At 48.2% G+C, this 14,664-nt stretch overlaps 1 protein-coding gene across 1 annotated transcript; it reads left to right on the plus strand.

Moving 5' to 3' along the window:
- Positions 1-83: 83 nt before the first annotated feature.
- PtA15_4A603 (uncharacterized protein) lies at positions 84-3,963 on the plus strand (the record flags this gene model as incomplete). Its single annotated transcript, XM_053168505.1, has 4 exons — positions 84-254; positions 2,411-2,566; positions 3,682-3,778; positions 3,845-3,963. 4 exons carry the CDS (start codon positions 84-86, stop codon positions 3,961-3,963), a joined length of 543 nt encoding a protein of 180 aa, XP_053019707.1.
- Between the last annotated feature and the right edge of the window lie 10,701 nt (positions 3,964-14,664).

The raw sequence follows: 14,664 nt of genomic DNA on the forward strand, positions 1-14,664 counted from the left end.
CCTCCGATGACACGAGGTGTGCCTGACCAGGCGCATGATTTGTATGTATTCTAAGTGTGTATTATATGTATGCTCGTTCGTGCATGTATCGTTATATGCTATGTATCTCTGCTCGTTATGGCCCGCCGACGGAGCTCCATAGCGCCCATTACACGCTGCTCTCGGCCGACCTGCGCCGGCCGCTCGTCGCGAAGCTCGGCGCGTCTGCTCCGGTCCTGCGCGCCTCTGCCCCCACCCTCATCCTCGCCGAGCTCGTCTTCCTCTACACCACGGCTGCAAGAAAAGTTTCTTGTTACCAATGTGAAAAGTTTCAGGTTTTCAAGTGGTGTTTAAAAAGTTTTCCAGTTTGAGTTTGGTTCTGGGAACCGTTTTTGTGTGTGAAAAGTTTTTCCAAAAAGTTTCATGGTTCCACTGTGGTTCTGGAAAAGTTTCAGGGTTTTCACATGGTTTTCAAAGAAGTTTTCAGTTTGTAGGTGGTTTTGGGAAAGTTTCTGCCCTCCCCAAACTGATTTGAAAAGTTTCCTGAGACCATCCGCACCGGGCGCTAAGTTAGCCCGGATTAGGGCACTTAGTTCGACCCCGCACCCGCATCGGGTTGGATCAACGGGGATCAACTTAGCCCGGAGCTCCGTTTGAAGCTAGTGGGGTCTAAATTTAGACCCCACTAATCCTGGGACTAATCCCAAAGTGAATATGCATCATGCTTGTTAGCATGAGCTTTATGTGTTTAGGTGCCAAACACATAACATATAGGCACCTAAACACATAACCTCCGACGGCCTCGGACTCGCTAATCCCCACCCATGCGGATGGCCGATTGGATTATCCTATTCCAATCGTAATCCGAGCTAGTTAGCCCAGGCTAATCTAGCCACGGATGCGGATGCTCTGAGACCTTTTGGCTTCCAGAAACTTTGGGGCAGAGCTTAATTTGGTGCCAAAACTTTTCAATGTGGTTTGCAATAAAGTTTCAGCAGAACTTTATCAGACTGCTAAAAGATTCTGGTTGGGAAAGTTTCATAATGGTTTAGAGATGGCATATGGCACCCGGGTACCTGTGGCGGGTGCGGGTACCCCCCTGTTTTTTCACAAATTCCTCAGGTGCAGAGGGGGAGGTACCCGGGTGCCAGGCACAGGTACCCGGGTATCACCTTCGATGGCCGGCTGACTGGTCATCGAGAGGTTGTAGCGCCTTCAATGACCAACTGACCGGTCATTGAGAGGTTTTATCCTCTTTGATGGCTGGCTGATCGGTCATTGAGAGCCTTTATCCTTTTTGATGACCCGCGGTCAGCCGGTCATCGAGAGGTTGTATCCCTTTTGATGACCGGTCAGCCGGTCATCAAGAGTGTAGCCTCTTCGATGGCCGGTCAGCCGGTCATCAAGAGTGTAGCCTCCTCAATGACCAGCCAACCAGTCATCAAGAATGTAGCCTCCTTGATGACCAGCCGACCGGTCATCAAGAGGTTGTAGGCTCTTCGATGACCGGCTGAACAGTCATCGAGAGCTTTTATCCTCTTTGATGACCGGTCAGCCGGCCATCAAGAGGTTGTATCCCTTTTGATGACCGGTCAGCCGGTCATCAAGAGGTTGTAGGCTCTTCGATGGCCGGCTGAACGGTCATCAAGAGGTTTTATCCTCCTCAATGGCCGGCTGACCGGTCATCAAGAGGTTGTAGGCTCTTTGATGACCGGCTGAACGGTCATCGAGAGCTTTTATCCTCTTTGATGACCGGTTCAGTCGGTCATTGAGAGGTTGTATCCCTTTTGATGACCGGTCAGCCAGTCATAGAGAGGTTGTAGGCTCTTCGATGGCCGGCTGAACGGTCATCAAGAGGTTTTATCCTCCTCGATGGCCGGCTGACCGGTCATCGAGAGGTTGTAGGCTCTTTGATGACCGGCTGAACGGTCATTGAGAGCTTTTATCCTCTTTGATGACCGGTTCAGTCGGTCATTGAGAGGTATCCTCTTTGATGACCGGCTGACCGGCGGGTACCCGTCCAGGTACCCGCCGTCCTTCCCACCAGAATTCTGGACACCCGCACCCGCACCCGGCACCCGCCGGCGGGTACCTGTAGGTTCAAACGGGTACCTGCCAACGGGTACCGGGTACCCGGCAACAAGTACCCCTTTGCCATCTCTATAATGGTTTTGGCCGCCCCAAAAAGCTGGCAGGAAATTTTCTTGAAAAAGAGAAAGTTTCTGAAACCACATCAGGCTCCTTGAAACCAAAGGTAAACTCTTTCTGATTTCCCAAATTCCCACCCAAGTCCAATGGCCATTGGCACTGAAGTGGGGAAATTTCCACATGTCCTCGACTTTCTCCCTCCGTTATCATCCATCCACTCTCCACTCAACCCACCCACTCAGGTTTGTCCCCTCTCCCCCCCCACCTCCATACTCTCAAACAGGCACCTCTTCAAACCATCCATCATCCCAATCCTCCAGCTACTCCCCACCCCATGGCCCCTTTCCCCCACTGCTGCCGCTTGGCTGCTCATCCCCCCTCCTCATTCCATGCGCATTCCGGCCAGTTCTTTGATCCCAATCTCAAGGCCAAAAGACTGGTAAAGTTTTCATATTAGTCTGTCAGTCAAGATCACTGAATCAGTCACCAGGATAATTAAATTGTCACCCAACGTTGGGTGACATCTTGCAACTTTGGGTGCAGCTCCAGAGCTGCATCCCCGCTCTTCTTGCAACCTGGTATGTATGCACTTACTTGCTCATGAGTGCCCATTCACTCAGCGGCCAGCCTGACCAACCGCTCAACAAAGCGCGCTAAGTAAGCTCAGGGTGTGGCATGTGTAAACTAGCCAGCAAGACAAGAGCCCCCCAACTACATACATATTGCAGCCCTCACACACTCTTGGGTGCAAGCGCTACTTGTGCTGGATGACCGGCCCCGCTTCCAACCTCACACACTTATGGGCCAGCCACGTGTAGTGCTTGCAATGGCTGGCCCAAGAGTGTGTGAGGTTGGAAGTAGGGCCGGTCATGCAGCACAAGTAGTGCTTGCAATGACCGGCCCAAGAGTGTGTGAGGTTGGAAGCGGGGCCAGTCATCCAGCACAAGTAGTGCTTGTGATGGCCGGCCCAAGAGTGTGTGAGGTTAGAAGCGGGGCCAGTCATCCAGCACAAGTAGTGCTTGCAATGACCGGCCCAAGAGTGTGTGAGGTTGGAAGCGGGGCCGGTCATCCAGCACAAGTAGCACTTGCGATGGCCGGCCTGAGAGTGACGGGGGCGGTCATCCATCGGGTGTAAAGCTCACGCGGGCATCACCCTACTTTGGATGACTAGAGCTGATCATAAGGATTTAGCTCTCAAGGGAGGGGGCTACGACTTGCTGGTTTGCACACCCTCAGCTCGCTGAGCTCACCACTGCTCAGTGCTGAGATGCGCAAGCGCTGCAACAAGAGAGTTGCTGAGTGTTTCTCATAAATCCATATTATTTCTTCTCTGGAACCAGACAAGCTGGAAAGGTCGGAGAGCCCGCAGGAGCTGTCCTGATTTCACTTGACGTTGGGTGACAATTTAATTTTCCTGGTGAGTATGACTGATTTCTTCCTTGTTTGCTTTTGCTTTTTTTTTCTTAAAATTATGTTTTCAAGCAAGTCCAAGCCAATTGTGACCAGAATTTATGCCAGTTACCCAGCTGATCTTCTCCTCAGGCCACTCTCTAGCTGCCTGATTCTCTGACCAAGGCTGGTGAGGATGAGCATCTGAACGGCGGCCAAAGTGGGCCGGGCGCAATGTGGCAACTGGTGACCAATTATCCCAGTGAGCCAATGGGCAAAGCCAATGGGGCTTCATGAAGGGCAGCAACACCCTGCTGAAGTTCCCCAGCCATCCAGCCACCCCAACACCGCCCAACCACCCCAAAACCGCCCAACCACCCCAAGACCGCCCCACCACCCCACCGGCCAGCAATTTACATTGTTGAGTTTGGGCGCTCAGAGCAATAGTCAGCTGGCCCAGGCACATGTAAGAGCATCTCTAATGGAGCCGCAAACTGAGCGTTCAGGGGCGAACTTTGGCCGCCTGGGTTTCTTTCTTGCACGCTAACGGACCTGCAGAACAACCCTGAGAACACTTCTGGGGGCAGTCAAACCCGCAATCACCTGCTGACTTCTGCGGGTTGCCTCCCAGCCGCAATTGACTAGAAACACCTCCATCCACTTGACTTCATCGGCAAAGATGGTCCACAACACGCACCTACTCCTACTCAAAGCTCTCCAAGACAGAAAAAAACATGTATGCATTGGATCAACATCAAGGATCCTCTTGATAACCGGGTCTGTTCCGGTCACTGAGAGGAGCAAATACTCCTCTCGATTACTGGTTCTCTTGGCTATTCATGGAGAAGAGTAAACAATCACCTTGATGACCGGTTCTCTGCAGTCATTGAGAGAAGTAAACAATCACCTTGATGACCGGTTCTCTCCGGTCATCAAGAGGAGTAAACACTCACCTCAATGACTGGGCCCGTTTGGGACATTGAGAAGAGTACCATGTAAGATAACTCCCCTCAATGACTGGTCCGCTTGGGTCATTGACAGGAGTGTTTCCTCCTCTTGATGACCAGGTTTACTCCGGTCATCAAGATATGTGCATGGTCCTCTCCAGTCATTGATCAGAGGAGTAAATAACTCCGCTCAATGACTGGACAGTTCTCTCCAGTCATCAAGAGGAGTATAATATAAGATTATCCCTCTCAATGACTGGTCCGCTTGGGTCATCAATGGGATTTTTTACTTTGTTTTCTCCAGTCATTGAGATACATGCATCCCAATGAATAGAACGTTCTGGTCATTGATGTACATGCCTCCTGATGACCAGAACGTTCCGGTCATTGAGGGGAGTATGCTATACTCCTATTGATGACTGGAACAAGGGTGGTGGGTGGTGCTGGAGGAGTTATTTGTCTCTTGGATTGTGGCTTGAAGTTGAACTGCCAGTCCATAATTGGAGCTGAGCCGCAACTGCTGTGACATGTGCTTGCAGGCTGGGGAACGCAGGCAAACTGCCCCCCGGACCGTTGGAGATTCTCCAAGGGTTCAATGAACCCTCACTGGAGACAACAAAGAACAAGGCAAGAATAAGAGACAAGGGCCTTTTGAGTTCTAGTTCCAAACGGGGTAGCTAGAATTGCAAAGGCTAGTCAAGAGAGATCAGATCTCTCTGGATAGATACACTGACAAAGAAGAAGGAAAAGGAGCTCACCTAGTCAAGAGAGATTTGTTGAGATGAGGGGTGGAAAAACTCCACATCTGGAGTATCTAGGAGACAAGAGGCGGACGGGGAGGAGCAATGAACTCTAAGGATTCCGACTACAACAGATTAAGAGTTGTCAAGCTAACAAAGAGCTAGTCCATTCACTGCGACTCCGGCACATCACACTTGGCTTATGGTCAAAACTCGTCGGGAACATCCTGAATTAACTGGACCATTCCCTCCACCAACTTGGGCAAAACGTCCAAAACAGACAAAAGCATACAAAGAACTTCTTAAACTCCCACCCTTACCTCCCTCCCCAACTGAAGAAAAACCAAATCCTCTAGATCCTGATCATCCACCTTCAACTTTCATCTTGGCGGTATTGTACATATTTTCCAAAGTAATAACTCGACACATTGAAGAAGACCGAGCAACAGCGGCTCCAATCCTAACTGGCAATTGGTTTATCAACAATCCTTTTGGCTTACAAATCTTAATTGGCATCCCTACTCCTCAATACCGGCCAAAGAACAACATACCTTGCAATACATACTCAGAACACTCCCCATCAGAGTCATTGTCCACGATATCCAATTTTGTCTTGAGCTCCGAACCAATTTCTCCACATATGTCACAGGCCGCCCTGATTGACATTTCACCCAGAAGCAGATTTCTGCAACAACCAAGCATCCACAAACAAGATGTTGAACAACTGGCCCCCGATGGATCCAACTTCAACAAATGGAAGCAAGGACTCACCAGAATCATACTAATCACCCTCGGCCATCCCAATTCTTTCGATGATCCCAAGAACTATAAAAACTATTGATACAAGAAAACGCATGTCTCCTTTAATTCATTCAAGTCACGGTTCACAACAAACTCTTGTCGCTGGTCAATCGAGTCACCACGGGTACGGAAGCTTATGAAACGGTCCAGACCAACTTCCAAGGAACCGTCAGATTCCGCCAGGTTGAGCTGGTCAACAAGCTCCTGGAGCTCCGGATTTCTGGTCCCGCCACCAAACCACCCAACCTCCAAGGGTTTTTCAATAAAGTCTTCAACATCTTTGCTGACCTCAAGAAGGTGGGAGCAGGCTTTTCGCCAATTGTCAAGAGCCTCATCCTACAGTCCATATTGCCCACTCCGCCATCCATATCCCGTTCTCAACTATTCCAGAATATATCACTCCGGCTTGGAGACAAGAAAGACGTCACCGCAAGAGATATACAAACTATCATCACTTTGGCTTACGGAGAAAGCTACTGTTTTAACTTTGATCAACAACAGAATGTTTCCGTATTTCACACTTTTCAAAACCCGTCAGCTCCAAGACCATCTGGATTGGCCGCCGCAAACCAACAAGGATGGAATTTCCCCAATCAATCAAACTACCGGCCCATTCTGCGTGGAAGTTTCCCATCACAATCCCAACAAAAACCACCAAACAGCCAGAATCAACAATGTCAGCAAATCGTGGGCCGTCCCGGCCACCCGACTGTCAAAAATATTTCTGCAGCCATCAAAAACATCAAAAAAGGAAACACCAATCCGAGCAACCCCACAATTTTTGATGGAAAACCCTGTACCTATTGTGGGGTTTTGGGACATTGGAGATCTTCTTGTCCAACACTCCGCAGGGATGCCAACCTGCCACCTCCCAACACCCCCACCAATGGTTGCCCTGTTTCCGGTTTTGCCCGCCAGGCCGCTTCCCCAAACAACCCACCCACTGGCACTGAACCAAATGTGGCAGTTCGTTCAGCCATGGGCGCGGATGCAACGGTTGCTGCCGGCAATGGCACGATTTTGGATTCAGGGGCAACCCATCACGTGAGCGGCTCTTTCCAATCTTTCTCTTCTTTAGTATCACTCAAACCACCCATGAAACTGAATCTGGCATTGTCCACTGGTACAATGTTGGCGACCCACAGTGGTCACCTGAAGATAACCAATGGGGATGGTACCCTAATGATACCTTGAGTCCTGTTCAGCCCGGACATGAAAGGAAAACTTCTTAGCCTTGGCCAGCTTATCAACTCAGGTTTTTGTCCATTTTTCCTTCCCAATCATGACATCATTTTGGTCTCCGATTTCGCTTCTATAACGGCTTTTTATTGCAACCGATCTTGGATCGTCACTCCAAATTCTTTCCATCTATTAAATCATTCCGCCTTGAAAGTTTTGACTTGACTATCTTCCAAAATCTATCTGTCTTCCTACAATTGGCATTGCCGCCTCGGCCACGTTTCTGACCCGATCGTGAAGGATTTTCTTCAACAATTTTTCCCTTCCTTTGACCTGAAGTCTTGGCAGCCGTTCATATGCAAGACTTGCAAAAAGACCAAGAGCAAAAGGCACTGTCATTCTCTCCCCGAATTTATACCCCGTGAAAACCAACTCGACCTCCTTGTGACAGATGTCATGGGCCCTTTTGACCCTGACATATACGGCAACCGATTCCTCCTCACCATACATGATCACGCTACCACGTATTCTTTTGTCTACCCCATTAAATCAAGATCCAAAGTCCCATCAATCATATCTGCACTTGTAAAGAAACTGGTCAATCACTTTAGTTGGGCTCCTCAATTTATCAGATGTGATAACACCAAAGAATACACCGTGCAACCTCTTTCCAATTATCTTGACTCATTCGGTTGTCAGATTATTTTCACTTCTCCTTACACCCCTGAACAAAACGGCGAAGCAGAACGGCTCAATCAGACCCTCGGTGACATCGCCTACTCTACTCTGGCTCATTCTGAACTTCCCTCAAAACTATGGTCACATGCTTATAGGTGTGCATGCTTCCTTGTCAATCGATTATCCAACCACCGGTGCAAATCCACTCCGCTTGAACTCTGGTCCAGCCGAATACCTGAAGCAACAGCATTTTATCCTTTCAGGGCCACTGCCAGCATATTTGGCTGGGATGAAGTCATCCCAGTTTAACTGGGATGCACTCAGTCAGTTCAAAATGGGTTGGTCTTGACCAATGAAATATAAATCCAAGGTACCCCCCTTGGATTTATATTTCATTGGTCAAGATCAAACAAGTTGAAATTGGTTGATTTCATCCCAGTTTAACTGAGATAACCTTATCCCAGCCAATTCTGCTGGCAGTGGGCCCGGGCCACAATCCACCTCCCAAAAGAACGGCGCAGAAAACTTGATCAGAGGGGATGGACAGGCTATTCGTGGGTTATCAAGATGAAAAACGGGGCTGGTTCTTCTGGAACCCATCTACTCAGAAGGTTATAAACTCTGAGTGTGCAACTTTTCTGGATTTTCAAGGAATACCTCTCTTACCTGCACCTGACACATTAGCTAACAATCAAACCATTTTTAGAGTTCTGACCCTGGGACAAGAACGGACCAAAGAAATATGTGAAGAACAAGATTCTCACATTGACAACCTGCAGGCAATATCTGATTCAGAAATCCCGACATCACTCAAAAACGCACTACAATCGCCGGCGTCATCAGAATGGCGAAAAGCATGCATGTCCAAATGGGATCAAATGCTTGATATCAACACCTTTGAGTCCTCGAAAAAGAGGGAAAACATTCAATTGGCACTCAATTTGTTTTTGATATCAAGCGGAACGCAGATGGGTCAATTATGAAGCTCAAAGCAAGATTTGTCGTGCAAGGGTTCAAGCAACATCTAGGAAAGGACGTCCGGTCAAATTTTGCACCTACAGCATCCCTGTTGACTCTCCGGGTTCTACTCAACCTTGCGCCCAAGAATAAATGGATCATTAATTTGTTCGACATCACGGGGGCTTTTGTTCACAGCCCAATTGAAGAAACAATCTACGTGGATCCTCCAGTTGAACTTTTCCCACATCTATCCGGCAAATTACTCCAACTAAAGAAAGCCCTTTATGGGACCCGACAAGCCAGCCGATGCTGGTGGAAGCATTTCAAAGGCCTTTTACAGGGTTGGGGATTTACATGTGATGAAGTAGAAGAATGCTTGTACCGATACAAGAAAAACAACTTGGTAATCATTGTGTGGATAGACGTTGACGACGGCATTGTTTTTGGTTCAAATCAGGACAACATCAACCTCCTCCAACAAAAGATGGAATCTAGCCTACAGGTCAAATGGGATTTCAAACCGGATAAGCTGGTGGGCATACATCTTGAATATGAGGATGACTCAATGTTTCTTGGTCGACATCTTCTTGTTGACCAAATTGTATCAAAATTCAAAACAGAAGTATCCAACAAACTAATTTCAACCCATACTCCTCTGACAGGTGACAATCTTGTGACATCTTGGGGTGAACCTGTGGCAGCAACCCTTTATCAATCTCTAATAGGTTCAATCAACTACCTTGCGCTGGGCACGAGACTCGACATCAGTTTTGCCGTCAACTATCTGGCTTGGTTCAGTTCCAACCCAAACAAAACACACTGAAAATTCTTATCCCACCTTGTTCAATACATCAACACAACAAAATCAAAACAACTTTGACTGCACCCCTCTGGGGATGACATGGTGGCTTGGGTCGATGCCAACTGGGGCCGCAAATTTCAGCAATTGACATCAGGATTTGTGATCACTCTCTACAATAGTCCGATAGCTTGGGGTTCTAGACGGCAGAAAGTTGTGGCAACGTCAACCTGCGCCGCCGAGTTCATCTCTCTAGGATCATTGGTAGATTTCTTACTTTTTCTGACTCCAATCATTTGGTTGTTGGACAAGAATCCCCAAATCACCATCAAATGTGATAATCGGGCGGCGGTATTAATTTTGGACAACAATGCTTCAAAAGGCAAGATGAAGAGCCTTGAACGCAACTTCTTTTTTGTGAACAACGCGATCAGAGAACACAACATCAAACTTGAATGGGTTTCAACAAACAAGAAATAGCGGATTTCCTTACTAAACCGGTCAGGGCAAACATTCACGGCAACATCATGGATAAAATCTTCAAATAAATCTCTTGTTTTTCTCTTTTTCTACCTGGATCAATCATTCCATTATTTTCTATTTATTCAATCGTTGTATTTAGTTGTGTGGAGTTTGAGGGGGAGTGTTGAGATGAGGGGTGGACAAACTCCACATCTGGAGTATCTAGGAGACAAGAGGCGGGCGGGGAGGAGAAATGAACTCTAAGGATTCCGACTACAACAAGATTAGATCTCTGCTTGACTAGGGAAGAGCGGGGTCGAGTCTAAGTACTTGTGTCCGCAGGGGGTTAGGGGTAGGTGATTGCATAGCCCCTTGTGTCAAGACCCAATGTTGAGGGGGGGGCTTCAAATCACAACCCCGTCAAGTTTGGGCGCTCAGAGAAACAATCAGCTGCCCCAGATCATGGGCCAGCTGTTGAGCTTCTGCCCAGTAGCCAGTCTGGGAAGGCCAACAGACCCATCACACTCCTGCTTGTCTAGCCCGTGCTAGTCAAAAACAGCTTGTTGCTTTTAAGGACCATGAGTTTTATCCATTTATTCCTTCCAGCCCTCCTTCATGCCCTCTTGTCTCACCGGTCCCAAAATTCATCCTTCTACCAACTCATCAGGTATCAAGGCTCAGTAATTTTGTTGTACTTTTCCACAGAGTAAAAGTTTCCCCAACCAACTCATAACTTTTTCTGGAATAGAAACCAAATGTTTACCAAATGTAAGTATTTGGTAGAAGTCTTGGAAAACATCTCAACTTCAACTTGGTTTCCGCCGCAAACAGGACCTGATGTTCAATCTGAATTATATTGAAAACTTTCTTGAGTGGTTTCAAATACCACTCAAGAAGGTTTGCTTGGAGCCATTCTGTACCTGTTCCCTGCCTGTCTCCAAGCACTCACCCACTTCTTTGCCAGCCCGCTCATGATTGTCTGCTTTGGGGTCCTCAACCTTGATAACAGCTTCAGCAGTATGATCATAGACATGAAAACCTTTTGTCTCAAATCCGCTGGCCCAGCAGCGGCCAAAGGGCAAGTTCAGGACCAATGGAAGACCTGCTGGAGCGCCAAGCTTGCAAGGATTGGATGGTTTAAGACTCAAAAGTTGTTGTGAAACCCTTTTGCTGAATGGAGAATGGGATGGTGGAGTTGCAAGCTCTGTCCTTCTAACTACCAGATAACAAGACCCACCAAGGTAATCTTGGAAATTTTTAATCATGTAATAGGATTGGTTGGTTCAGGATGAAGTTGTTTGATCAATATGTGTATAGAGTATAGAGTAGTAATACTGTAATAATGAGTGTTGGTGATGAAGATTTGAAGAGGGGGAATTGAACTGAGGTTGGGTGAGGTATTGGGATTAATGACAAGAGTTGGGATGGAACCCGGGTTGGCTCACTCAGGTGAGGCATGAACAGTGTGATCCTGGTTGAAGCATAGTGCTCCCACACTGTGGGAGCACTATGCTTTAACCAGGATTGGAACCAACAACAGGGTACTGGCACTAGGCACTTGTTATATTGATGCCGAGAAGAATGTGTTAGACTTTCAATTGCACTTGTAAGGGTAATAATATGATATTGTAGGTAGTATATAATTCGGTGTGATGAGGAGTGATATGGTGTGATGTGGGGGGAATGTAGAGGGGTCATTCCAGTGGGTGACTATAGGTTATTTTGTGTGAAACATCCATTTCTGGGGTTAATTTTACAATATTTTTTATGTATAAAGAAGAAAAGGAAATTTTTATATTTCTCTGCATAGAAACACAGGAATAAATACCACAACAGCTTGAGTTCCTGGAGAAGGTCAAGGAACTTGAGCTCATCCTCCTCCATTACTCCCTCTTCTGGTCACGCAGAAACTTCAGCTGTCTTAATCATGGGGTCAGCCTAAATGCACTCCAAACTTTTACTTCGTGCACTCCACATTTTTGGCTTTGGGGGGCCAGCACTCCAACAAAGTTGGAGTGCCTTGATTTTGTACTCCCAAAACATGGAGTCCCCAGATGGGCACTCCATGTTTATTGGAGTACACAACTGGGTACTCCAAAATTGACCAAAATAGGGGAGTGCAGCTAGATGCACTCCAAAAAAAATGGAGTGTAAGCCCAAGCACTCCACCTTTTCAGTGAAGGATTTTGGCTTTGCACTCCAGCTGGCAAATACCAAATGGAGTGCATTGGGGTGCACTCCAAGTCTCCTTTTTTTTGGAGTGCCCACAGCAATCACACCTCTCTGACCGGTCTGGACCGGTCATCAAGGGGCACACAAGCAGTCATCCAGAGGGCTCATACCTCTTGATGACCGGCGCGGACCGGTCATCAGTCACACCTCCCGATGACCGGCACAGACCGGTCATTGAGAGGACTCACACCTCTTGTTGACCGGTCACCACCGGTCATCAAGAGGACTCACACCTCTTGATGATTGGTCAGACCGGTCATCAAGGGGACTCACACCTCTCGATGACCGGTCATCACCGGTCATCGAGGTGAGTCACATTTCTCAATGACCGGTCAGACCGGTCATCAAGGGTAATAACACCTCTTGATGACCGGTGTGGTGTTCAATCTTGTACACGCGGGGTCAACTTCGAAACTCGCGACGGCGCGCGGAAGACAGCAAGACGCGTGGAGGATCAATTTTCCCGGATGTAACCCGTTTCAGGACTCAATCTTTCCGGATCTTTGGCGCGCTGGTTCCCTTTCTACAATTGGTTTTGGATCTTTTCTTTTGTTTCCTTTCTTTCTTTTATTTTTTTGCTCTCAGTTGTTTGTTTCATTTCTCATACGCGCGTGTTGGATGGTTGTGCTATGTGCTGGGTTGGTTTGGTTTGTGTTTTGTTTATGTGTGGGTTTTTGTTTTGGTTTTGTTTCCTTTTGTCTGTTTTCTCTCTTTTTTTTGTTTTGTTGCGTGCGTGGGTGTATGATGAAGGTCCCGCTGCGTGCTGCGCCCGGAGTCTGAGTTCAGTTCGAACTCAGATGATGGGACAGCATGGGAAGACTCTGAACAATAATTTTCCTATCAAAAATTTTACCGATCACCTTATCAGTGCACTCTGAGCGCCTTCTGAGCCTTATCCATCCCAACAATTGGGATACTCTTTCATCACGCACGTGGTATTTTCTTGTCGATCCTCATTCTTCCTGACCCCGCTTTCCGGCGCACTTCGACGACCCCGACATCCCCAAACTTCCCTCATTCTTCCCAGTTTTCTCCTCCTCCCCTTTTCAACTCACAACCCCGCCGACGCGCGCTCAACGCCGTCGTAAATCAAACACCCCCATACCCCATCGCTCATAGATTCCCCCACTTTTTCAGCGACCAATTCCCGGAGGGCATTCCCCCAAACTTTTCCCCTCCAACAACTGCCGCCGCTTGGCACGGACGGAGTTCCACATTTGGTCCCCCGAGCCGGGATCAAACCAGCGACCTCAAGATTTACAGTCTCGCCGATTTTCACGGTTTCGAGACGCTTGGCGGTCAACTCTTCAAACTTCGATTTCTTTTCTTTTCTTTTTTTTTTTAGTGTTCAGTCGCGGAGGCACAGGAGACTAAAAGTAAGTCCTCCCAATTGTGCACCTCCTAGGGTTTTTCTACGCTCGTGTCAAAGCATTACATTGCCACAATTGTGAGCCCCTCGGAAGCGCTTTCTCTCTCGATTCCAGGCCGCATTTTTCAGTCAGTCGCGATGGCCGATGCAGGAGGTGGCGTGAGACGCGTGAAAATCAAGCCACAGGATAAGGCTTTGGGTTTCGATGGTACACATGTCAAACGTTTCTTGTCGGACTATCAGTTGGCCGCGGATTTGGATGGCGCGTCAGAATTCGACATGGCGCAACAAGTGAGGTTTTTCGTGCGCAAGGCCGAAGTCAAGGACGTGTTGGAGACCCTAGACGGTTACGATCCTCCGGTTTGGTCCTCTCTCAAGGCTTCCATGCTTGCGTACTGGGGTCAGGTCGACACGGCGCGCTTTACGCTGCCGGATTTGGAGGCTTTGACTCATTCGTGGGCCGCGAAAGGAGGCGTCTCCTCCGTTGTCGATTATCAAGACTTTCGGCGTGTCTGGGAGCCGATCCAATCTTACTTGTTGCGCAAATCTCACATCGACTCCGTGGAGGAAGTGAGGACGCTCTACTACCGGTCCTTCTCTGCTGGCGTTCAGGAGCGCGTCCGCGATCACCTCATCAAGGCGAAGACCATGATCACCACCCTCGACAACAGGTTCAAGCTGCCCTCCTTTGAAATCCTGAAGGAAGCGGTCGCGGATGTGATGAAGGGTCAGAAGGCTCTCACTTTTGAAGATCCCAAGACCTCAACGTTGGTTCCCGTTGGCCCTTTCAAGCAGGGTAATGATGTCATGCAGAAGATGGAGCAAGACCGACGCCCCACAGGTTCAATTGTGCCCGTAAAAGCTCCAGCCACCGTCGACGAGATTTCGCAGATGCTGCAGTCATTTGAACAGCGCCTTGAGCAGAAATTCACGGCTCAGTCTTCTCAACCCTCTGGAAAGGTACCGCCCTCGGAGCGCGGC

The sequence above is a fragment of the Puccinia triticina genome, chromosome 4A (genome assembly GCF_026914185.1).
Source record: "Puccinia triticina chromosome 4A, complete sequence".
In the NCBI taxonomy this organism is placed as follows: domain Eukaryota; kingdom Fungi; phylum Basidiomycota; class Pucciniomycetes; order Pucciniales; family Pucciniaceae; genus Puccinia; species Puccinia triticina.